Genomic DNA, 25,804 nt, shown 5'->3' with positions numbered 1-25,804 from the left:
AATTCACTTCTTTGGTCACATTAGCTACATTTTAAGTGCTCAACAGCCACCTGTGACCAATGACTATCATACTGGATGGCACAGCTTGAAGTAATCTGACTTTGCTGGGTGTGGTGGCACATGCTTGTAATCCCAGCACTCGGGAGGTTGAGACAGGAGGATCGCTGTGAGTTCGAGGCCTGGGCTACAAAGTGAGTTCAAGGCCAGCCTGAACTGCATAGTGAGACCCTGTCTCAAAAAAAAAAAAAAAAAAAAAAATCTGACTTATACTGACATTTTCAACCTTACTTATCATCATTTTCTAAATATTCCTCCTAAAGTCCTTCTACAGACTTACTTTTCTTCATTAGCTAGAATAAGCATAAGAGCTGGTACTGTGTCCCATCTTTGTTTTCTCTTCTCCACTGAATCTTTATAGTGAAATCATCCAGAAAGTGCTGGCTGACTGATCATCAATTTGAATCTCACCTAATCAGGCCAACACTGACATGTGATCAACTGCCATAATTTGCTTTAAAGACATTTTCAAGCTTAGCTATCTTCTCAAATATTTCTATATCAATTTATGTTGTTTGTTTTTTCTTTTTTTAAGACAGGATTTTGCTATGTAGACCAGGCTGGCCTCGAACTCACGGCGATACTCTTGCCTCTGCCTCTCTAGTGCTGGGATTACAGGCATGTGCCACCATGCCCATCAATTTATGTTTTTACTTTTGTAGGTATCTAGATTTAATTTTTATTTATTTATTTTTTTGAGACACCGTCTTGCTATGAAGTCTAGGCTGGCCTCAAACTTGTGATCCTCCTGCCTCAGCCTCTTATGCGCTGGGATTACAGACATGCACCACCATACCCAGCTATGCTTATTTTGTAATGAAAATTTATGAATAGAAATTTGTTTACTGACAAGCCATACAGAATAAGAAACAACTAAAAACTCAAGCTAACACAGAAATCTTACGATATTTAATGTGGATTACAGAAATATTAGTAGTCTTTTGTTTAATTATGCTGCCTAACCATAGAACTACTTGTGAAAATTTTGCAATTTTGGGGACTTTATTAATGAAATATAAGGAATTTATCATACCTTAAATTTTCAAGTGAGAATTATTTGGAATGATAATGTATGGAACAAGAGCTACCATATTATAATTCACATAGCCATTCTTTGAAATAAGACAAGAATAACAATACAGTCATACTTCTTTTTTATTTTTATTTTTTTGTGGTACTAGAGACCGAACCCAAGGCCTTCGGCACTCAATCTACCTCTGAGACTTATTCCTATAGCCCTTGATGCTACAATTAATTGGACTCTTCACTTAACTGAAACTCTGGTGCTTGATTGTTCAGACAAACAAATAGTAAAAAGGAAGGCAGTACGGCTCAATGAAAAGATTAAGCTGAGGAGTCAGAAGTAGGCCTGACCTCTGATTCTCATTTATAAGTTTAGGACTTAGTGCAAATTAATCCTAGTCTACCTCAGTTTACTTATTACTAAAATAGAGCCAGTAATATTGTGAAACAGTATCTACCATGGAGCCCACTACTCAGCAGGTGCTGAACAAATATTTCCTGAATAACCACTAAAGAAGAGTAAGGTAGCTATAGCCCTTTGTAGATTTGGTGAACACTTACTCTGCATAGTAAGTTTTCCACATAAGTGGGTTTCGAGGTCTAGGTTTAGAACACCAGTTTGATCATAGGTCCTGGCCTCATTTCTGATCTCTTTTTTCCAGGTACACAGCGAGTATTTTGACCTCTGAGTTCTATGTCTATCTCTGAACTATTTAGAAGGAAGGGATATAATCAAAGGCATATTTCTGATATCCTAGAAACACTCCAAAAATACCTTTTGTATTACAACTGTTTTTGTTTTTTCTCCCTAGAGTAGGCCTAAATTGAGATAAGAAGCAAATAAAATATTAAAATGTCCCTCATCATGTCAGCTGCAGAGGCAGAGCTGTTTAGGATTTTGACCTTACCCAATTTGGTGCTGAGAGACCTCAAACAAATACACCTCATTAATGTTAACTAAGTGGTCAGGTATAATGTGTGGAAGAGTACTATGGCTCCAGGCTTGTGATGATTTCTTTCTTTTGAGTATTTCTCTAAATATGCAGGAAGAATTCAATTTCTCAAAAATTGTTATGAGGTAAAGAAAAAATTACTTCTGATGTTGCAAAATTTTCAATGACCATTAAATGAACTCTTTTAAGTATATCAAAATTTCTATAAGGGAAAAGTAAACTCATATTTTAAATATTTTCAAATATTTAAACATAAAAAGAATTTCAGTTAACTCTGTTATGTGGGCCATGGAATTAACTACATCACACAAGCCTCAAACAACATTCTGGTAATCATTAATATTGGTAATTATGTTTTATAGCACTGCTTGTACATTTCTTGGAACTATACATACTTTCCAACTTTACTTGTGACTTTTTTAAAAATGAAAATATTTTTATTTTGTGATTATAAAGTGAAGGTAAAGACAGATGAACAAAGAATAGTCATCTATAATCCTACCACTCAGATATAATCACTTTGACATTTTGTTAGTCTTCTAGAATTGGATAAATAGACACACAAGAGTGAGATTATACTATATATGCTGTGCTTTCTTATTCCACCTATTTAAACATAAAATTGTTGTTTTCATACAACAATACACCACAGACATTTTAAAGACAAGAATGATAGTCCATTATATCACTGTAAGTAGGTAAATAAAACCCATAAAACTAGTTTATGGGCTATATAGCTCCTCATTTCCTACGACTAGTATTCTCCTTAACTGCTAGTAGATGTGCTACAGGACAGTATTCTGAAGAAAAATAAGTTTGAGTAACAAGGTTTGAAAGATATCTTTATTGCAGAACTTCCTGGAAGCTGAAATACCTTAAACATGTCTTCTGAATTCCCAAAAGTGGGAGACTGACACATTTCCCTAAGTTAAGCATGAAGCTTTAATTCCTAGTTATAGCTATCATTATTTTATGGAACCTAGGTTTATGTTTTCTAAACTTCTCTCTTAAAAATATCTTAGACTACACACTGATTTAGTAGCACTGGGTGGGGTCAAGATCTCTGGTTTACTGCACACATCAATCTGTCTTATCAGTGATCTTGGGAAACATCCTAACCCAGACTTTCCTTTAAAGTAATGGTTCTGAAATGACAGAATCTAGGAATTTTACCAAACTACCTCCACTTGCATGGAACTTATCCTCATTTAAACAGCTCCTCAAGTGGTCCTGATACCCATTTCTCCTAGCTTCAATGCAGAATCAGGGTTTTAATCTAGTCCACGTGAGTGCTCCAACATGACTAAAGTGCATTTGCAAATCTGACTTGGAAGATAACACAGTAAAGTACTTCATGATCTGTCTCTGCCAAAAGCAGCTGAAAAACTAAGTGAAGAATTAAAGTTCTTAGTTCTTATTAGGATTTTATTATCAGCTACTGCCTTCAAAGAGAAAGTTAATGATCAGAAAAAAAAAAAAAGGAGAGATGGAAGACAATTTTTTCTTGCCTAAGTATCCATAACTGTAAAGCTTTACTAAAATCAAGGATATAGTATAGTTTATCTCACTATCCCTCCCCAAAATTTATTTATTTAAATTGACAGACAAAATTGCATCTATGCATCCTGTCCAATATGGTCCTTGAAGTATATATATATTGTGGGTAGTTAAATTTAGCTAATCAAGACATGCAACACCTCATGTACTTATCATTTTTGTGGTAAGAACACTTAACACCGACACCCCCAGCATTCCTCAAGCATACAACATATTGTCATCAACTATAGTCACTATTCTGTACAACACATTTCTTGAACTTATTCCTAACTAACTGCAGTACTCCAATCAATGTCATCCCCCCTAGCCTTTTTGCCCTGACCAACCACCCCAACTTCTGGCAGCTACCATTCTAGTTTCTATTTCTGTAAGACTGACTACTATAGATTCTATACAAGTGAGATCATGTAGTATTTATCTTTCTGTGCCTGGTTTTTTTTTTTTTTTTTGAGACAGGATCTCGCTATGTAACTCAGGCTGGCCTTGAACTCACTATGTAGTCCAGGCCTTGAATTTGTGGCTATCCTCCTGCCTCAACCTCCCTAGTGTTGGGATTACATGCATGTGCCACTATGCCCAGTCCTGGCTTGTTTCATTTAACATAATGACCTCTGGGCTCATCCATGCTGTTACAAATGACAGTTTCCTTTTTGTGGCTAAATACTATTCCTTGTGCATATATATCCCATGTTCCTTATTTTCATTCACCCATCAGTGAACATTTATATTCTAGATCTTGGCTACTATGAGTAGTGTTACAAAGAACATGAGTGAGGTCTCTTCAACACAACAATTTCATTTCCTTTGGTTACACACCCAGAAGTGGGGTTGTTGGATCATATAGTAGTTTTACTTCTAATATTTTGAGGACTCTCCATTCTGGTTTCTGTAGTGGTTATACTAATTTACATTCTTCCCAGTAATGTGCAAGGGTTCCCCTTCCTGCACTTTCTGATCAGTACTTGTTCTCTCCGTCTTTTGGATAACAACCCTTCTAACAGTAATGTATCCCACTCACTTCACAATGTGCCTACAGAAGGAGGCCAGGAAACCGCAAATGTAAATTACACCTCTCTTCATTCTTGACAGAACAATGGTGCTTAAACTTAAACATCACCTTTAGGCTTGTTAAAATATCTGAATCTTCTCCTCAAATTTTAATTCAGCAGGTCAGTATTTTAAACAAGAGATTCTCGTATGTTTCACAGACCACATTGCTCTTACCATGCTTTATACTGCTGAATATAAAAATACCAGAAAAAAAGGGGCTGGGGATTTAGCTCAGCGGCACAGTGCCTGCCTGGCAAGCACGAGGTCATGAGTTTGATTCCCGGTACCAGAAAACAAAACAAAACAAAACAAAACAAAAAACAGAAAAAGATGCACTACATCCATGGAGACTGCCTGGAAAACTGTCCAGAATGGCCAAAACACTAGAAACAAGAGTCATGTGAACTCTGGTAATCTTAATTCTAAGAAAAAATGTAAGTACAGTAATTTCCTTCCTTCCTTCTTTCCTTCCTTCCTTCCTTTCCTTCTTCCTTTCTTTCAGAAGGGTCTTACTATATAGTTTAGGGTGGTCTTGAGCTCACTATGTAGCCCAGCCTGGCATGAACCCATGGTAATTCTACTGCCTCAGCCTCTTGACTGCTGGGATTACAAGTGTGTGCCACCATGCTTGGATTCAATATGTCATTTCTTTAAAGGAATTCTTTGTTTAAAAATTGGAATGAGGGCCGGGGATATAGCTCAGCGGCATAGCACCTACTTGATAAGTGCAAGGTCCTGAGTTTGATTTCTGGTACCAAGCCCCCCACCCCAAAAAAACCCAAAAAAGTGAAATGAGCCAGGTGTGGTGGCACATGCCTGTAAACCTAGCACTTAGGAGGCTGAGGCAGGAGGAGTGCCTCAAGTTCGAGGCCAGCCTGGGCTGCATAGTGAGTTCAAGGCTCATGTGGACTACACAACAAGACCTTGCTTCAAAATACAAAAAAAAAAAAAAAAAAAAAAAAAAGTGAAATGAGAGAACATAATAGGTAAGAGGTATTGGGTTATGTTTATATTTCTTTAGATTTTTTTCTAAATTGTTTCATTTCATGCTAATATAAGATTACATATTATAGTTTAATTAATCTGTTTTTATAGAGAATTCTAATGGTTTCAAAACACATACCTTAAACTGGCTCAGTCACATCTATAGGGAACCTATTCACTGGGATGATGAAACAATTACCTGGGCCTGTTTTGCCTTGGTGGAAATGAATATAAATTACAGCCAAAAAAAAAAAAAAAAAAGTTTTTAAAAGTACTGTAAATCCATGGAAAGCCAACTTACAAAGAGAACTACATATATCAGTACTTTAGGCATTGAGTGGATACTGAGTCCCTATAATATGCAAACACGTGTCACTCTGGATAGAGGAGGTCACAAAGTTTGCACCTGGTGGGTAGCCTTAAGTATTTATTCTAATGGTTTCCAAACTTTGCTGCAGTTCAGGGTTGTCTGGGTTAAGTTCAAAAACATACAGTCTCTTGACTCTCCCCAGTGAGATACCAGCTTGAGGGGAAGCATGAGTTTTATAAGGAAGCCACTGGAGAATCATTCTTCTGTGAGAAGCTGTCCCAGAAGTGACCGAGACTGAGTTTTATATAGACAGCCTCCTGAAGAAAAGACAAGGTACTTTCTCCTTGTTCTGTACAGAGTCAGTGGATGTAAAACATAATGAGCTAAAAATCATCTATACACTGAGGAAACAAGTTATGGGGAAAATGTTAAAGTTAATAAGGAGAATAGAAATGAAACAAATCCTTAATTGTTTTACAGGAACAGCCATAGAAAGAGGCTATCTAAAGATTATAGAAGGAATTACTTGGAAAGGGAATATTAGTTACACAGCAATATTTTAAAAGTACATCAAAATCCCTTAATTCTGAACTGTAAACGTTCTGGCTTTAATTCTCAACTAACCTTAATTTGCAACTAATGTTCCCTCTTTTTCCTAAAATGCTGTTTAATTGCTAAGGGCAGGGAAGACACCTGTATATTCCCATAGAGTTTGCTAAGACACAGCTGCTATTCATTAGTTAATAACCTCAAAAGATGTAGTTTTTGATTTGTAACATCAACATGAGTAAGGAGACAGGGGTGCTTCAAAAGTCATGAAGTTAATGTGCATGAATCTGACCTCTGCATTATCCAGAGGCCCTGTGACATGCTTACTCTGCCAGGAATGATCCTTCAGAGTCAGACAAACACATCACTTCATTTCTAGAGTCATCCTTGAATCTCCAGGTCGGAATACTTTTCTTCTTTGGTTATATCTCTACTATAGCCTGTGTCACACTGCCTGTTAGAGCTTTCTTCCCTTAACATAATATGAACTTCTTGAAGGCAAAACTCTGCTTCTTAGTCACCACTGTATCTCTGGCACATTATATACATAGTTCCTATGCATGTTAGGAACTTGATACATGTCTGCCGAATGAATGAATGAATGAATGAGTGAATGATCACCACATGACATCCTGTTCTTTAGAATGTGCATCCAAATTTCAGGATCCACTGATGAGTTACTTTGCTTACCCATTTCTTCCTTTCCTAAAACTGATTATTATAAAAACCATAATTTGGAGAAAATACTTATCAAGCCATAAGCTCTACACAAACTATTCAATATTAATAAAGAGCAAAATTAATGAAAATAATTGAGAGAAAACTTTACCTTCTTGAAACAGTTGTCTAGCATAAGATGGTTCTCTACCCTGAGGCTGGAAAAAAGCATAAATGCACTTCCTCACTAAATCTTCCCAGCCAGTTCTGCCAGCAGCTCTCAGGGAACTGGTATCGATAGAGATGATTTTACCTACACAAAGAATGAAAGTTTACATTTATGATATCCTCTTGACATAAATCATCCATATTTCAAAACAGTTGTATCTAAGAAATATTATTTCTCTTCATATGTTTAATAGATAAAAACATTGGAAAGCACTATTAATTTTTATTATTACATATGGTTCACTAGTATGTCATAGTCTTTTTTTTGGGGGGGGTACCGGGAATTGAACTCATGACCTCAGGCTTGCCAGGCAAGTGCTTATGTCACTGAACTATATCCCTTGCCCTAGTATGTCATAGTCTAAAATTCAGTTCCAGTTAAGTATTAAAGCCATACTATAAAGACCTGAAGCTGCTGAGACTAATGCAGTATAAATTTCCCTGGCTTACTCTTGCTTCTGCTCTTTATCTACTAATAATTGACTGGATCACTTGTTATGGAAAGAGGGGCAGTGATGAAATACGTATGTTGCTTTCGTTTAAATAATTTTCCAATAACTGAGTAAAGAGAATATGAGAAAGGAAGTATGTCTTTCCCTTTCTATCTTTTGTTGAGCTCTAGGCAACACTGTATGCACAAGTAGACAAAGACTGAAGGCAATACAAACTTAAATCAGGAAAAGGTAAGTAAAACACTAAGATGTGCTAGGGCCAGGTGTGGTGGTGCACACCTGTAATCCCAGCACTTGGGAGAGAAAGGCAGGAGGATTGCTCTGAGTTTAAGTTCAGCCTGGGCTACATAAACAAGTGTAAGGCTAGCTTGCACTATGTAATGAGACCCTATCTCAAAAAAAAAAAAAAAAAAAAAAAAAAAAAAAAAAAAAAAGATTTGCTAGGCACACAGAACATATATACTTTATGATCTAGTGGTGATCTATTGTTACCATGGTTGGTCAAACTTCCTAAGCTGCAAAGAGAAAACTTTGGAAAATTATTCCTCAGTTAATCAGGAGGCAACTAATCTATTTTGTCATTCTTCAGACCCGTTTTATGCAATCTTATATATAAATTTAGAATTATATAATAGAAGGAAAGCCAGCCAACCTCCTACCCAGCTTCAGCACTTGATATTACCAACCTCAATCTACTGTGTGTACACTCTTCCTGCGTCACATTTCCCGCTGTCTTTACATATTCCTGCAGTTAGGCATCTAGATTGTTCCTGGGTGGTTTTCTTTTCTTTCTTTCTTTCTTTCTTTTTTTTTTTTTTGCCATAAAGCCAAAGCTGCTATGCACATCTCTCACATCTTTCACGGCCAATGTGTGTGAGAATTTATCTAGTGTATATATGCAGGGATAGAACTGCTGGGTTGCAGGTTATGCAAATGTTCAGCTTTGTAACTTGTGAACTGTTTTGCAGAAACTTGTATCACCCTATATTCCTACCAGTAATACCCAAGAGTTATTGGGACTGAGTTTGTAGCTCAGTGGTACAGCACATGCTTAGCATGCCCAAGGCCTTTGGTTCAATCCTCAGCATCATAAAAAGGGTTACTGGCAATCTAACATCCTTCAATCACTTGGTATCATCAGGCTTCTTTTTTCCACCCCCCAGTACTGTGTATTGAATCCAGTTAATAATTGTTGGATTATAGTAGTAATAATAATAATAATAATAATGTTAATAATAATCCAGGAATCTCAGTTCCTCTGCACTGAGATATATCCCAGCCCAAGTTTTACTCTGAAGACAGATGCTTGATAAGTTACCTAGGTTAGGCTCAGACTTGTATACTCCTGCTTCAGCCTCCCAGACTGCCACAATGCTTGGCTTAGTTTTTTAAAATTAATAGGTGAAAAATGGCATCTCATTGTGACTAAATTTAGATTTCCTCAGTTACTAATAAGGCTGAATAGTGATATATTTTTTGGTACAGGGAGTCAAACTCAGGACCTTACACTTGCCAGGCAGGCACTGTACCCACTGAGCTGTATCTCCAGCCCCTAAATATTTTTCACATTTATTTACTATTAATGTTTTCTCTTCTGTAAAATGCCTGATTGTATCGTATACCCACCTTTCCTTTTCTCATACAATCAACTCAAACTGATCACATTATGTGTTCCTACTCATTCAACTAATTCCTTCTTTATATATTCCATTTGGTTTGCCTAATAATAAAATATTCATTGTATCTTTTAAATTAGGGTCTTTAATCCAACTTGACCAGGGTACTACTCAAGTCTTGGCATAAATGCAGATGTTAGAAAGAAAATCAATTTAAACATGTGCTTAAGAAATTTAAACATGTGCTTAAGAACACTTTGGAGAAAGCCCAGTGAACAGTGTGACTGAAAGTACAGACAATTTGGGGTTTTAAATTATTTAATCTTTTCTCTTATTACTTTATAGATAAATATTTTGCTATCACACAATTCTACCAGTCCATAATCTTCAATACAGTAATATTTCTTATAGAAAAATACTAAAGGAGGCATAGGAGTGTGTGTGTGCATGCATGTTTTGTGTGTGTGTTTGTGTCAGTGTTGGTTCACAAGAGTCTGGAATTGTGAGACTACAAGGGAGAAAGTGATTAAACTGTCAGCAACAGTCCTGAATGACTGGGTAATGCAATGACTCCCTTAGAAGAGAATCATGAATAGTTTGATTTAGAATACGTACCTCTGCTTGCTTGAAGAAACTGTAACCAACCAACCAACCAATCAAACAGAAACCAAACCAAAACAAACTAAACCAAACCAATCTAAATCACTGTTCAGTATTTCCTGGTAGGAGACTTTTTTCTTTTTTAATGAGACATGGTCCATCCCATGGTCAGTGATCTACTAACTCCACATAGTAAAGTTAAAAGTACTACTAAATTTAAGAAATTAAATGCTTAATATGTATGGTAGCTCATTCTTTTTAGCTAAGTCAAGTCCATGATATAATGTTAGTTTTAAATTTTAAGTATACTTTATATTTCTCTGCTATCTTTGTATAAGTGTGTGTGGTACAGTATTCTTTTAATACATTGTATTATTCTGTTTAATATGCTTTTAATATGTTTTAGTGAAAGGCAATAAAATGTACAGGGTTCTATATTAGGGGTAAAGATTTCCATTCTCAGCAATCATTTGGTATTTATGCATTCATAAAAGAAGGTGGATTCTGTGATTTCTGAGATCTACAGTTATTTTATGGCCCACAGATTAATTTTAAAAATTTTAAATGATCATGGCTATTTTTATATATTTATACATATTGTCAGGCACAGATGGATTTTTAATGATGGGTCCTTAGCAGCATAAAGAAGTACCACTGCTAACATTGTTCCTATGGAAAAATATGTTCTTCTTTCAAATTATACAGTTTAGGATTTAATTTATAGAAATATAATATGAGGAAAAGCTGAAACATATTGCTCCTAAATCATCCTACTTTTAGGTCTTTCTCATTTCTGACATTTATTCTGAAGCCTTTCAATCACCCTTCCAGCAGGTTCATTCTATCTCACAATGCTGTTATTTGGTTTTGTTTTATATTAACCAGTTACTGACACAAAAGAATAGTATTCTTTTTTCAATGAGCCCTATTTTTCCTCCATACATAATACTTTTGTTTTTCACCCAGGGTTCATTAAGTTTTTCCAGTATTGTTCACTGGTAGAATATGGAAAGGAACAGGATACATGATAGTCTCAAAAAGGGAATGAAAAAAAAGTGTGATAAAGGATTACAGCTACTGTCAGGTACTGTTTCTCTTCACTCCTAGACATTATCTTTACTGTTTCCTATTATCTGTGCTAATTTATCCCCTTTGCTCTTTAGGAGAAAGAGTTCGGAGTTTATCATTAAAAACAAAAAAAGACAAAATGTACAAGTATATTAAGATTTCTGAGACTAAAAAATTCATTAAAAACAAAAAGGGACCTTATAAAGAACAGTAAAAGTAAAATAAACATTAAAACAATTTTAACAAGGAATAAAGTTCAGTAGAAGTGACTTTTAAATCTCAAAAAATTTATCTCTAGTATCTATCTCTATTTTTAAATGAAAGAAGTGATAGAGGTATAACTGATGGACGTAAAAGCATGATGTGTTAGTATGAAGATAAAATCAAACAACCTAGGAAAAATACTTTGGACATTGAAAGAACAATAGCAGTCTATTCGTGCTGAAAATCAATTGTGAAGTAGGTCTTTGAAAAGAAGGCCTGCTTTTCAAGCACTCCATCATTCCTCTCTTTGTGGCCCTACTGTGCTTCTTGCAGTTCTCCCATACACCTGTCTTACTGAGGGCTCTTGCAGCTGTTTCCTCAGGCAAAAGCACTCACTGCACCAGGACCCTTCCTCCTTGCTGCCCTCTTCTGTTACCATATATTGGATAGCTGGCACCATTTCGCACCTTTGGAGCCCAAGGGCTCCATACCAACTTGAGCCTCAGGTCTTCAGGTCAGCTAATTTTAAAACAGATTCTGACTTACACCATATCACCCCTTTTCTATTATAAAAAATATCCCAATACGTAATTACATTATTGAGTTTTGGTCAATCATACACATCCTGAGCAATTACACAGTCACAGTTACTCCTAAGGACTCAAAGAGTATGTGCTGAATAAATAAATTTAAAGAAAATAAAATTTAAATTTAAAGAAAAAGAATGAAGGAAAAAATAGACAAACATATTTAAGCATAATATTTAAACATAGTATTTATATCCATTTGTAAATGTATATATATGCACGTCACGTATTTATGTCTGTATATGCCAAATTTCTTCAAGCATTTTCTTACATGATTATAAAAATAATTTATAATAAAAATATAGGTATGTGAGGATATAAAAATTACTCTTCCCAGAACCTTGTCTATGACAATAATAATTACAGATCCTAAAATGCACCATATCAAGACCACTATTTAAAATGTTCCCTGCATAAGACTAGGGAACAGAGGCTGAATATCACAGAACAGAAAGATGTAACATTGTGGACATAATGAATTTTATGACAGCCACCTCACCAATACCTAAAAAAACACTCTGAATCATACAGTGAGTACCTGTGGTATCTTGCTTGGTCATAAAGGATTCTACACCTGTAATTGCTGGAGGCCGAGGTAATCTTCGTGCAATACAAATCAAACATGACTGGAAATCTGCCCAAAACAAAGAAAATTGAAGGAAAGAGAGTAAATGGTTTGCATCTATTACTTGCTATTAATGGCTTTTATAAAAGCCATACATATGACAGGGCTTAACATAATGTTGGAATCACTATGATATAATTGTTATTAAAAATAAAATTGCTGTCAACCAAAACCTGTAGCTGTCAGTTGAGAGCAAGTTAGAATAAAGAATTCCTTCTCACTGAGTGTTCTTACATGAACTACAGGATACTGAATATACTGAGATGAAAAAACTGGAAACAGTAGTTTTGGTTAGACTTAAGCAATACCATTTTAAAACAATCGTTGATTAAAACAGGGTCTTGTGTATGCTAACAGTAGAATATTCTACACTCCCAAAACCTAACATGGCGTTTTTTAAAAATGCACTTTTGTAGGCAATTTCCTATATTCATCAGCACTTAATGGCTACAAAGATTACTCTGATAATTACTATGGAAATAATTATCAGCTATAATTAATTGAGAAAAGCAGTTTTTTTTTCTGAAGTATTATTCTGCTCTTTTCTTTTTTAGAGACAGTGTCTCACTGTGTAGTTCAAGCTGGTCTTGAGTTCACTATGTAGCCCAGGCTGGTCTCGAACTCAGTGATCCTCCTGCCTCTGCCTCCCAAATGCTGGGATTACAGGTGTGCACCACCATGTCCAGCTATTCTGTTCTTGACACAGGACTTTGTTTTTAGGGTATATAATTTTTTTATTAGTACATTTTTTGGTACATAATGAGCATATTCATTGTGGATAGCTGGGAGGATATGTAATGTTTTTGAAGTCCCATTCCTAAATTTTGTTTTGACAGTGCTACATACAATAACACACAGCTAATCACGTGAGACATGGCATGTATATTTTGTGAAAGGTTGATTGTGACCTTCATTTCCTGGGGAGATTTGCTATATATGGGGCTTGCATTTGACCAACTTCTTGTGTACTACCTTCCCTGGTCCTTACACCAATTCCAGATTTGTGGTGTCCCTAAACTTAGTTCAGTCTAAGTTGTCACCTACCGTCACATATATAAGTCCATGTTAATCCAATTGTTGTGCATAGCCTGCAAAATGTCAATTCTATCTTCCAATGTTCCCTACATTCTAAACTTGAAACTTTCTAAAAATCAGAGCTGTTCAACAGCCTGCTGCATCTGGTAGATTTCCAACTGACAGCAGTTAGTTATATTTCTCATTTCTAGACAAGTTGATTTGAATTATTTGACATTTTAGTGGGAATGCCAGCTTAAAGCTGTGAATTTGGGGGCATTTCAAAGAGGGTTTTTAGATGTTAGTAATTGGAGTTTTTCTTTAATAGTAAAAAAATATCACAAATTGAATCGCTTCTGTGATACACAATACAGTAACCAAAAATACTATACAAAGAAGGCAGGTTATAATTCATTCTTTCCCTGTTCTTTCAAATTATAGGAAAAAACAAATACTTTATAATCTTGTGCCTTACCTTCTCCGTCTTCTTGAATTGATTTTGGCTGTGACACAGTGAAACACTGCATTACTTCATATCGCTGACAAGCTTCTTGGTTCTCGGTACCTGGCTCATCTGGAGGGTGAATTAGCATTCTGCAGTTAAAAGTATGGCTATTTCGGCGTGTTGCCTCTTGAGGCCAAGGAACTCCATTTACTGGGGCAAAAAAAAAAAAAAATGATGTTATGTGCTTGTGAGGAAGGTGAAAGATACAAAGGATATACCTCAAGCCATCTTGGTAATTACTCAGATTAAAACACAGACAGACCTCTTCAGGTCTAATGTTATCCTCAGGCAACAGGATGCTTATCTTCCTTAGCAAATCTAAACATCTACCAGTTAGAAACCATAACATTTCTGAGATTTAAAATGTATAAGATCTCTTCCTTCAAATACTCTAGTTCAGTAACAGCCGTTATAAATAAAGACAAAAATTAAAAATTACTAGCTGTTTCACTCAGAATTTTATAGCAGTTAATTAATGAGCTTCTGCTTATTTCCAGCCATACCTTGGCAGTGGAAAAGTGACTCACAATCACAGCTGCCCTGTTACACAAGGGTCTTCACCAGACCAGCCTGGGCCTTTAAGGACAAGCTTGTGTGCATGTGCATTTTTCTGGGGGAAAAGAGTCACAGCTTCTCCAAGGAGTCTGTTATCCCCTGTATTTCATAAAATTAATTAGATTTCTTTTAAAAACTGCTTAGGATAGGTAGCAAGTAATGTTTCTTTTTACCACCATTCATGTGCTATGATATTTTAAATATAAACAATCAATACATTATATAAAAAGACTGGTAAAAAAGAAACACTACCTGACTCAGTATAGGAAAACGGAATTCAGTTATAGAAAAGATGTCTGCGTATTTCAATTAACAATCCATATGACAGTTGTGATTTTCCAGTCACAGAGTCATATTCAGACCATGGAGGTCACCGGGAGTTCAGAGGATTTTTAAGATTACTCTCTCCTTTTCCTAATGTTTTCTTATCCTATACACTGCACTGACCCATTTTCCTTTTTTCCATTTCATCACTCTGTTAGAGGAAAGCATGGAAACACACCTGCATTGGAATAACAAGTTTTAGCTACCTGTGGGGTTTGGGTTAATCTTTGATTTCCAGTTGTTTCATCTTCAAAATAAAGAATTTACTACATTATTTCTAAACACTTTAAAATTTTCACTCTGAAATTCTACAACAAAACACAAGACCCTTGGATACTATAATTCAAATATCAAAACACTGATTTTATAGGAAGTATCACTTTAAGTCGTGAGTTCCTGTAAACACTACCCTTCTTTTCAAAGAAGAAATGAGGTTTTTGTTCCAGTTAGGGAGCAATGGGGAGAACGGTTACGAATGACGTTCTGTATGCATGTCCGCTTTACTTATCTAGGACTTCTGGTGGGGCCTTTCCTCCTCCCATTTTTCTAGCACATATAGGCTAAAGAGTGGAAGAAATGGGGAAGGGGTAAAATTTAGATAGAAATTAATGTTTTCATCATTTTAAAAGAGTGTTCTCAAGTACTGAATTAACTGATTAACTTCTCTAATTCTTAGGAAAATTCTCCAATCGAAGTAAATAGGACCCCATGATTAAAAATAATTTCAAGTTTAAAAAAATTTTAAGATTTTAATACTTGGTTTGAATGATACTTACCCTGGGCTGTTCAGTTACAAGGGATAGTTTAACTCCCTGAAGGTATCTTCAAAGAAAGCTATTTGCTGAGTGTTACCAGAGGAAATTCAACCAAGTATCTAATTATACTCAATTCAGGTATAAAAGAAGGTAGAGGGCCTAGGATGGAGCTCAGTGACAGAGAGTTTGCCCAGCATGTGTGAGATGCTGGATTCAACCTCCAGGATTGGGGAAGGAAAAGGAAAAAATAGAGAAAGAGTGGAGAAAACAAAAAGGGGTGAGAAATAGCTAGGAGTCAGAGTAGTAGAGGGACCCACGAGAACAGAGGGCTATTCATAACCTGTTACACTAACTGTAAGGAACATTTTTTGAGAAGTTTAAAAAAAAAGTTGAAAACTGATCACCTTAGCTAAAGCAGGAATTTTGGAGACAATTTACATGTTAATTTTCATTATTTTAAGGCAATAATTAATGGCAAGGTCAGGCATAGTGGTGCAAGTCTTTAATCCCAGCACTCAGGAGGACTGCTGGGAGTTCAAGACCAGCCCAGGGTATATAGTCAGTTCAAGGACAGTCTGAACTACATGAGACCCTGTTTCAAACAACAACAAAATTTAATGGTAAGATCACTTCTAAAGATACAGACTCCCTCCAATATATGTTAGTAAATTTTTTGGTAATCTTTCTAGTTTCCTTGAATTGCATAATATTAATTAGATTTCTTTTAAATTATCTAAATTAACTTACCACGATAGAGTCTGTAACTTTTTAAAACTAAATCTTCTTTTAAACACGAAGTATTAAGCTACATTTTCATGAAAAGACATAACAGCATCACAAATACAAGCTCTATGTTCTCTGTGGAATGGAAACAAGAGATCTGGACTGAAGGTATAAAGCTCTGACAAAACTCAGTGTTTTGTGTGTAGGGGGCAGTTAAGATTATCCAGCTGGAAAGCAGTTTACCTAATCTTTATGCAATTGCTGTCTTTTATTTACCACATAACTTCTCTTTAAAAGGATAAATGCAACAAATAAAATATTACCAAACAAGTAACATAAACCCCTTTTGAAGACAGAAGTAGTGCTGCATTACAATTTACCAGTGGAAAGGAGGACGGAGAACTGAATTCTCTACTGATTGTGATCAGTTAAAAAAAAAAACCTGCCTCAATAAATTTCTACAGAGCAGACTAAGGAGCATATTATGAAAAGACAAGATGGTTCTTCCTTGAAATCAATGTCTAAGCTAAGAATAACCTAAAACAGCAAGTAATTTTGACACAAGTATTATATATTTATCATCCATGAAATTAAAAGCTCAAAAATATTTAGATAAAGCCAATAATAGTAGTAATAATAACAACTAAATGTTGAAGGGAATTTGGCTAGGGTACATGTGAAGCACTATTTATTCCTCAACTTTCCAGTGAAAGATGAGGCTAGAGGGAGCCCAGTGTCCTATCCAAGGTCACACGAGGAGTGCTACAGGAACGCGAATCCCCGCATCTGCTTACATTGAATATTTGTATTCCTAATTGCTGTGGTGTTGGCATCACTTGAGACACAGCTGCTATTAAACAGAACTTATTTTTAATTTTTTCAAATCCAATTTACTACAATTTCACAAATACTTGTTAACATCTTAATCTTTCACAATATAACATTATAAAAACATCTGTGCACATTTGTTATTTGGACAAGGTCACTATACTCATTTCTCAGTGTTGAGATTTTATTTTGTATACATAAAATATCACTCCTAAAAAACGTTAAGATTTTGTATCCTGAAATCTTCTAAATCATTAAGCAATTTTTGAACAGTTTGGCTTCTTTTTTCTTCAAAAATTCTTGATAGTAAATGAAAAATAAGAATACACTCTTTTATATCATGTGATATGTGCATATAGTGTAAATGTATATATAAATAGGATCTTAATCTTCAAATTTTTTTTGATAGTTTCTGAAACTTGACTTTTTTCTGGAGGCTAAATATACATACAATTCCACTTTCTTTCGCCGATTTGCTAGTAATTTGATTGCTCTGGTAGTGGAGGTTTAAATGTAGGCACTATCGTATGTTTTTCTCCTCAATACTTAGCAGTAGCTTGAGAGTAGTACTGGAAAACTCAGTTAGTGCTGTTGGGTTTTATCCTTTGGATGGGACCATCTTGTTGGTTTCTAAGGGGTGATCAACCACTGTTGTAAAACTAGGTGACCTGCTGCTCTACTACTACTGAGCGTGTCCTCATCTTTGTTTGTTTAGCTGATTGTATGACAGCAAAGGCACGGTACAGTATTATATTATTTGTTATGTTTCCATCTTTCATTCTTTGGGGGAAGGAGAGCAAGATGCCTTTGCAGCAGAAGTCTCACATCCCTCCCTATGGTGGAGGAGGCTGCTCAGACAAGGCAGCGATGAACTGCCAGACTAGCTGGGAACTGCGTCCTGTCAGCGGGTAGAGCAGTATTGCCAATACAGCAGCTATTAAGTGACGCTGGCTCCACATTCACCTCCAGACAGTGACCAGGGACATCCTAATCAGAGAGCTGCAGTAATCATGCTAAGAAGGGGCAATTCTGCAGTCTTCCCACAAATAATAAGCCTCTTATTCAGGGGGCAGGAGACTGTTTGGCCTTGTTCTCTTTTTCTTTTTTAATGTTTATTGTTAGTACATGTTTGCTGTACATAATAATGACATTCATTGTGCGGGAGTTGGTATATGTATGTAACACAGCTTAATTCCTTTTACTCCCCCTTGCCCTCCTCTACTTCTCCCTTCTTCCTCCATCTCTAGATCTCCTTCCCACTGACAAAGGATCTATCTCTGATTTTGCTCTTTAAATTATCATATGAGAAACCATATGGTATTTACGCTCCTGTGTGATTTATTTCACTTAAAAGTATGGGCTCCAGGTGCATCCATTTTCCTATTGATGTTCAGATTTATCATTTGCTATGGCTGAGTAGTATTCTACTGCCTATATACACATTTTTAAAAAATCCAGTCATCTATTGATGGACACACAGGCTGTTTTCAAGAATTAGCTATTATGAGTCATTCAGTATTGTTTTCTGTAACTCTGTTCTCCTCCCATCCAGGCACAATGTGTAAGGTAACACAAACACATACTTTGTTACCTAAGATGAGAAAAGCAGTTTTTTAAAAATGCAAGCTCCATTAAACTTACATGTTAGTAGTCCTTAAACTCTAAGCCCAGAGCCAGAGAAAAAAATCTAAGCAGTGTCTACAGGGGCATCACTTACATTGTTTGATTCCCCTGGGTGTGGTGGTATGTAATCGTAACCCCAGCACTGAGGCTGAGGCAGGATTGAGAATTTGAGGGCAGCCTGGACTACCTAACAAGTTCAAGGTTGCCCTAACTACACAGCAAAATCTTTTTTTTTTTGTCTTTTTGAGACAGGGTCTTGCTATGCAGTTCAGACTGGCCTTGAGCTCACTTTGTAGCCCAGGCTGGTTTTGAACTCGAAAGGATCCTCCTGCCTCAGCTTCCCAAGTGCTGGGATTACAGGCGTGTGCCACCATGCCCTGCCAAAATCTTGTCTCAAACAAAACAGAAGTCTAACTTCCCTGAAAACTTGGTCTTAGTTCCTATACTAAGTGATGCCTAGAACCCTCCTAACTACTACTCAAATACTTTATCTACAGTATTTGTGTGAAAAACTGATGTGTGATCCATTTACCTCTGTGATAAATTGGTCTTATTTCAGAACTCACTGAACAAAGAAGGGAAAAAAATAGGTACAAAAAATACTGAAATGGAATGGAGCCTGAAATTAAATAACGAAAAATTTCTTATTTGCCAACAAAATACATGCTGACTACTAAAAAAATACCTACTCAAATGGAGACATAGGGACCCAATCACTAGGACTAACTGGAACTAGCGTGCTAAAAAGCAGGACTAGGAGTCTGAAAATTCTAGAAGTAAGCAAAGGGCTGCTGTTAGTCCATGCATGTTTTTAGAGATTTAATAAAAGTCCCCCTAACTCTAAAGGCCTCAATACTGCTCCAAGGCATATGGCTTAATGAATATGGAGTAACAGCCGGATACTGATCCCATCCATCCTTCTAGCTGGGCTCCTAATTATTTTTGGAACTCCAAAAGTATTAATAAGAGCATAATAGAGCAACATACTCCCTCCTTTTCTCCTCCTTTCTCTTTTCTTTCCAGCAAGGTAGTAGGGAGGATCTATGTCTCTTTCCTGGACATAATAAAAATGGAAAACAAAGTTTAAGCAGAAGTTTCTGTGGTAAGACAAGTACCTGTCTCCCACTGGTGTCACCCAATCATGTCACAATACAGAGGATGATTATGAATGCTTCTTACCAGCTGTTTGATATATCTGAAACTGAATCTATAATCAAAATATTTTAAATATATGTCATTTTGTACTACAAATGTAATCATCACATATATCACATAGAGAATAAAAGAAGAAGGTACAGAGAGTATTCTTTTAAGAGACGAATTTCTTTCTACCTAGTGATTTTGGTAGCAGATTCTTGACAAATTCTGCATGATCCCCCACGTGCAGTATGCTGTAGACGCTGGTATTCATCAGTTCCTCCTGATTGTAACCCAAGTAGCTGGTCACATTTTCTGACACAAATACAATTCTCCCTTCACAGTTCACAACAAAGAAAAATCCATCCAAAGCCTGCAAAGCCAAAAAAAAAAAAAAAAAAAGATTGAGAGGTTAAAAAAGTAAACTTTAAAAAAGTAAACATATATACCTTTATTAAAAAAGAGATGAGAAATATATATATCAAGTTAAAAGGGAAAACCTGCTGAAGAGAAAACTCTGTGACAATGCCAGGAATCTCCAATGGACTGTACACTGATGTTTCAGGCACTATGTATATACCCCAAAATGTATATAAGTAATAAAAACAAATCTTAAAAAGCAAAACATTTATTAAATTTTGAAACATTTCCTGAACTTATTTTTCCTCTATGTACTTTTTCACAGTGCTCTGCCACTTTCTTTTTAAGCATGTGCTGTACCACTGAACTACACCCACAGCCCTAACTAAAATGGCCTCACATACATAGTGATTCTCCTGCCTCAGCCTCCTGAGTGCTCAGGTTACAGATGGGTGCTACCATGCCTGGTTTACCACATCGTTTTTACCCATTCGCTGATTGATGGATGCTTAAGATTGAAATTCAGATTAAAACCACAAAGAAATATCACCTCACACCTGTTGAAATGGCTATTGTCAAAAAGACAAAACCTAAAAAGTACAGGTAAGAAAGAAGAAATGAAATTACGTAGTGTCTGGAAGAAGTATCAGCACTCTGCAGTGAAGCCTTATTCACAACAGCCACGACACAGAATCGGCCTAAGTGTTCATCAGTTCATCAGAGTACTGCCGAAGCCAAATAATAAATTATATCTCCAAATCACTCCACAAACAATTTAGCTAAGATTTTTAAAAATAAGCACTAACCACCCCTTGTTTTCATTAAAAATATTGTCCTTTTTTTCTTTAGCAAGAAAAAGTAAAAAGAAAAGAAACAAAGCTCTTTTTATTCCATGTGGTTGCCATGACTATTTGTCACATAATCTACACTGCATTAAGCTACGTTCTCAGCCTTTACTTTTTATTTTTTATTTTTTAGCCAGAGTCTTGCTAAATTGCCCAGGCTGGGCTTGAATTTGTGATCCTCCTGCACCAGCCTCCCAGAATGCTAGGATTACAGATTTGTGTCAGGGCACCTGGTTCACATTTTTAAAGAAGAGTAGACAGACCTTCTAAATATTCTTCTAAAGGGTTACACAGCAAGGCCCTGTCTCAAAAACAACAGCAAAATTCTTCGATAACAACAGCATCAGTAAAACTAAAATTTAACTTCCTCAATTTTTTGCTGTTATTATAAATGAAATATAAACTTATACAAATTTTATTTTTTGTGGGTACCAGGAATCAAACTCAGGGCCTCATACTTGCTAGGAGGGACTATGCCACTGAGTTATAACCCCAGCTCCAACTTACACAAATTATAAAATATGAAAATGAGAAAACAGTAATCTATCAAAATCCCAGATATTAGTAACATTTCAGGAAATATTGGTTGAGACTATTCCGCTGAATATACAAACATCTCTATTTCTAAAGGTATGTCTGATAATATAATCTGCTTTTACTTGTTCCTGTCTACAAATTTCCCTCCTAAGTTGTGCATGTGATGAACTTCCCCATGTGTTCCTGGGGAGAAATTCTGCTCTTTTTTCACATCCTGAGGGCTGGTGTATGCACACTGCCCACAGATGGAAACAAGTAACGGTCCCTTAGTACAGAGTTCTCAATGTGAGAGCTCCTCTTGCTTCTCAGGAGGCCACCTTGCATCTCACAGAGGGCTCACACAGCCAAGCCTTCTCTCAAGGCCCTGGATTTAAATGAGATTCCCGCCCAGGAGTCAGTCCCTGGACAAAGTTCTGGGATTCAAACACGTAATTCTCTATATTTTTATAGTCTCTGAGGGAGACAAAGACAAGTTGTACAGTTACAACACAGTACAATAGAGGTATTCACAAAGGTTAAGGACAGAGAGACACACACAGTTGGGAAGGGATAAATATATCCTTAGGGTGAGGTTTCCTATACCTGACCAGAGGCTTGAAAAACATAAAGCAGACAGAAGGTGGGTGAGGGAAAGAAAGGACAAGTAAGACAGAGAAATAAGCTCAGGGATTTAAAAAAAAAGTATGTACTTATCATATTTGTGTTATGTTTAACAGTAGAAAGGTTGTTTTGTTTTATGTTTCAGGGAAAAGCAAACAAACAAACAAAAAAATAAGACACAGACAGAAAGAAATGAAAAAAAAAAATGTAGTTGAAGGCAATGGGGGTTATCCTGAAAGCAATGTGTTTAAACAGGTGAGTGACACGATCCTTTCAAAAGATCCTCTCGAGGTGACACGATGTGCAGAATGGAGGAAGGAGATTGGGCAGCAATGCTACAGTGACACTCCAGTTCATGTGAGAGCCAGAAATGAGGCAGTGGCGATGGAAGTAACAGAAGACTTGACAGAGACAGAACAAACAGCACGTGGTGGCCTCTACAGCTGTGGCAACTGAGCATCTGGAGCGACTTCTTCAATTAGTGACTTTAAAGCTCTGGTAGAGCAGTGCCTTTCCCTGAGAAAGGAGACAAGGTGGTGAAATCCTTCTTTTCCACTTCTTCCTTTACCCCTCATCTCCCTTTACAACTAGAAGGAAGTAAAGAAGGATTACAAATTTAGTTTTAGGAATGTTACATTTGAAGTGACTGTACGACAGTCAAATGGAGATGTGCAAATAGCATAATATAATAAATGAGAAAGTCAGAAGAGAGATCTGGGCTATAGATGGATCTTGGTCTTTCATTAGGGGTTCCTGTTTATTCTTTATAAACTACAATCTTCTTTTCCCCTTTTAAAGAATACTCTATGATTTCTACATGGAATTACGTTTCCCCATTAAATAAAGTATTACAAGATTCTTAATCGGCCATTGGGAGAATTCTTCCCTTGAAGAGCAGAAATTCAAAATGAAATTCTAGCTGGGCATGGTGCTGCACACCTGTAATCCCAGCACTTGGGAGGCTGAGGCAGGAAGATCACTATGAGTTTGAAGCCAGCCTGGGGGACGCAGTGAGTTTAAGAACAGCCTGAACTACAGAGTGAGACCCTGTCTCAAAAAAAACAAAACAGAAACAAAGCAAAAAACCTCCCTTCCCAGAAAACATGCACAGAATTAAAAAAGGAAAAGAGCCCAGGTGAAAATCCTGGGGGATACTAACATCTAAGAGGAACTTAAGAAAAAGAAAGTATAGCACTATTCAAGAGGCCACAGGAAGTTTAAAAGAGGTGGGAGTAGTCAAGAACAGTCAAAAGCCACACAGAAATATAAAGAATGGTATAAGGCAAGGTGAAAAAGCTTGAATGTACATGCAAATTAGCGAGACTTCATTAATTAAAACTGAATTTTTCTTTGGGGGAGTGGGAAATAAGAGAGGTTAGGATCAAATAAGGTAAGTCTTTGAATTTAAATAGCAGATAATAGTGAACAAATGTGTTGCTTAAAAAAAGCTATTAACAAATGATATAATTTAATTTTCATAATAATTCCATGGAGATTATTGAGTAACTGATACACAATAAGTATTCATTAAATAAATTGAATAAATAAATTCTAATACTACTCCTTTTTTATTTATACTTATTTACACTTTCGGTTTCTCACACCAGAGAAACAATGCAGTATTTACATGTGCGTCTGATTTATTTCACTTAAGAGTATGGTCTCAGTGTGCATCCATTTAGCTAGCATGTCTGAGCATACGGTACCACTCCTTTTTTTAGATGTGAGGAAATTTCCTCTAATACCTTCAACCTAGCTGCTCGGGATTAGACCCTACAAAGTTTAAGTGAGTGGGGACAAGGCTGGGGGACAAGAAGGTGCAGAAAAGACACAAGATTGTCAAATCTATTTTTAGGACTCCATTTTATACATTCATAGCTCAAAAATAAACTGCTTAGCTCCTTGAGGTCAAGAACTTAAATAAATTTGTATTCTGTTTTTAGAATTTATAATTTGATATCCTTTTTATGTTGGAAAATAACTAATGAAATTTAATTCATGTGTAATGTGTTTTCCTTTGATTCAAAGGGGTTTTTAGGGGAATAACTGTCAACAGCTGAGAAATATCCTTAGTTTGTCTTCTATTTTCTTTTGAGTGGCTGTTTTCCTGTCATTGTTGTTCACTTGCAAGTGTTTGGACTTTTCTGATGAAGTAGTAACAAATGTACAGTGTATGTAAATGAAAGTAGCAGCAGTACTAGTCTGTTTCCAGGTGTACGGTATTCAGTCTGGATGCTCCATGTGCTCTCCATGTGCATCCGTGTGGTTTCTGATGTCTATGCAGAGAGACCAACATCCAAATGATCACTATTTTCCTACAGGAACCGTGGGAATCTCAAGGACTTCTCTATCTAATACTTCTTCACCGTTTAAATGACTTTATATATAACACTATGTTAAAAATATTTAATGAACTGAAAAGAGAAAGTTCTGAATTTTGAATTGAATTTTCAAAATTTTCTTACATTAGCTATGGCGTGGGTAGAGGGAAGTATGAAGACTATGCAGAGAAACTAGGATCTAAATCACCACTGTTAATACAAAAGCTGAAGTGATGGAAATAGGACACAACATATAAAGGATTTAGAAAATAAAGAGACCTGGACAAGTTCGCTAAGAGGATGACCAGAAAGGTGGGCCCTAAAGGACAAGAGCAGAGAATTTATTTCGTATTTATTTACATTATGTAAATTATGTAAAATTGAGTTTAGAGATAACAGAAATGCTTATGCTGTGGTACTACTCCTTTATTTTTTAATTTTTTTGTCTTTTTGAGACAGCATCTCGCTATGCAGTTCAGGTTGGCCTTGAGCTCACTTTGTAGTCTAGGCTGGCCTCGAACTCGCAATAATACTCCTGCCTCGGCCTCCCAAGTGCTGGGATTACAGGTGTGCACTACCACGCCCGGCCTACTCTTTTTTTAGATGTGAAGAAATTTCCTCTAACACCTTCCTCTAAGCAGAAAGAGTATATATTTGTATTTATATAGATAGGCGTTCTTAAACATGTATATGAGAGAAAGCATTTAAAGTGATGAGCCTGCTTGGAAACAAAATATCTGTGTTGAGAATCAGGTAGGAAGGCAGGGGTGAAAATTATACAGTGATTACAAAATAATTCAAGTTTAAAAGTTCTTTCCTTTTCAAAGTTTGACAGCAATTCCCTTAGAATGTTTATATATGAGCAATTTAAAAATTTTTAGTCAGAAAACATTCTGAGACAATATCTAACCTATATAGGGAGGCATACTTTACTCATGAAATTGTACAGTATATATAGACAGCACTAGCTACCTAAATAATTCTAATGTTTTATTCTTCCAGCAAATTATAACGATTCCCAAAACAAAACGCCTTATAGTATGCTTTAGTTTTCTATCTGATGACTTAGAAAGTCTTTAAGAAAATATCTCATGTGCATTTTTCACATTTAATTCTAAAACTGTAACAAGTAGTTTTCACAATAATTATAGAAAGCT

General features: G+C 36.1%; 1 protein-coding gene across 5 annotated transcripts in view; it reads right to left on the bottom strand.

Moving 5' to 3' along the window:
- The window catches only part of Ncoa1 (nuclear receptor coactivator 1), a 215,808-nt gene that overhangs the window by 60,693 nt on the left and 129,311 nt on the right, over positions 1 to 25,804 (bottom strand). For all 5 annotated transcript variants that reach the window (XM_005400388.2, XM_005400389.2, XM_013522653.1 and 2 more), the window contains 4 exons: positions 20,180 to 20,357; positions 14,010 to 14,189; positions 12,434 to 12,529; positions 7,313 to 7,453 (listed from right to left, as the gene is read on the bottom strand). In XM_005400388.2, coding sequence (XP_005400445.1) covers positions 7,313 to 7,453; positions 12,434 to 12,529; positions 14,010 to 14,189; positions 20,180 to 20,357 — 595 coding nt within the window. The remainder of the gene's footprint in view (positions 1 to 7,312; positions 7,454 to 12,433; positions 12,530 to 14,009; positions 14,190 to 20,179; positions 20,358 to 25,804) is intronic.

This window comes from Chinchilla lanigera, unplaced genomic scaffold, assembly GCF_000276665.1.
Source record: "Chinchilla lanigera isolate Chin_1 unplaced genomic scaffold, ChiLan1.0 scaffold00068, whole genome shotgun sequence".
NCBI lineage: Eukaryota > Metazoa > Chordata > Mammalia > Rodentia > Chinchillidae > Chinchilla > Chinchilla lanigera.
The sequence above is the reverse complement of the archived record's forward strand: the minus strand, read 5'-3'. Positions and strand labels throughout refer to the sequence as shown.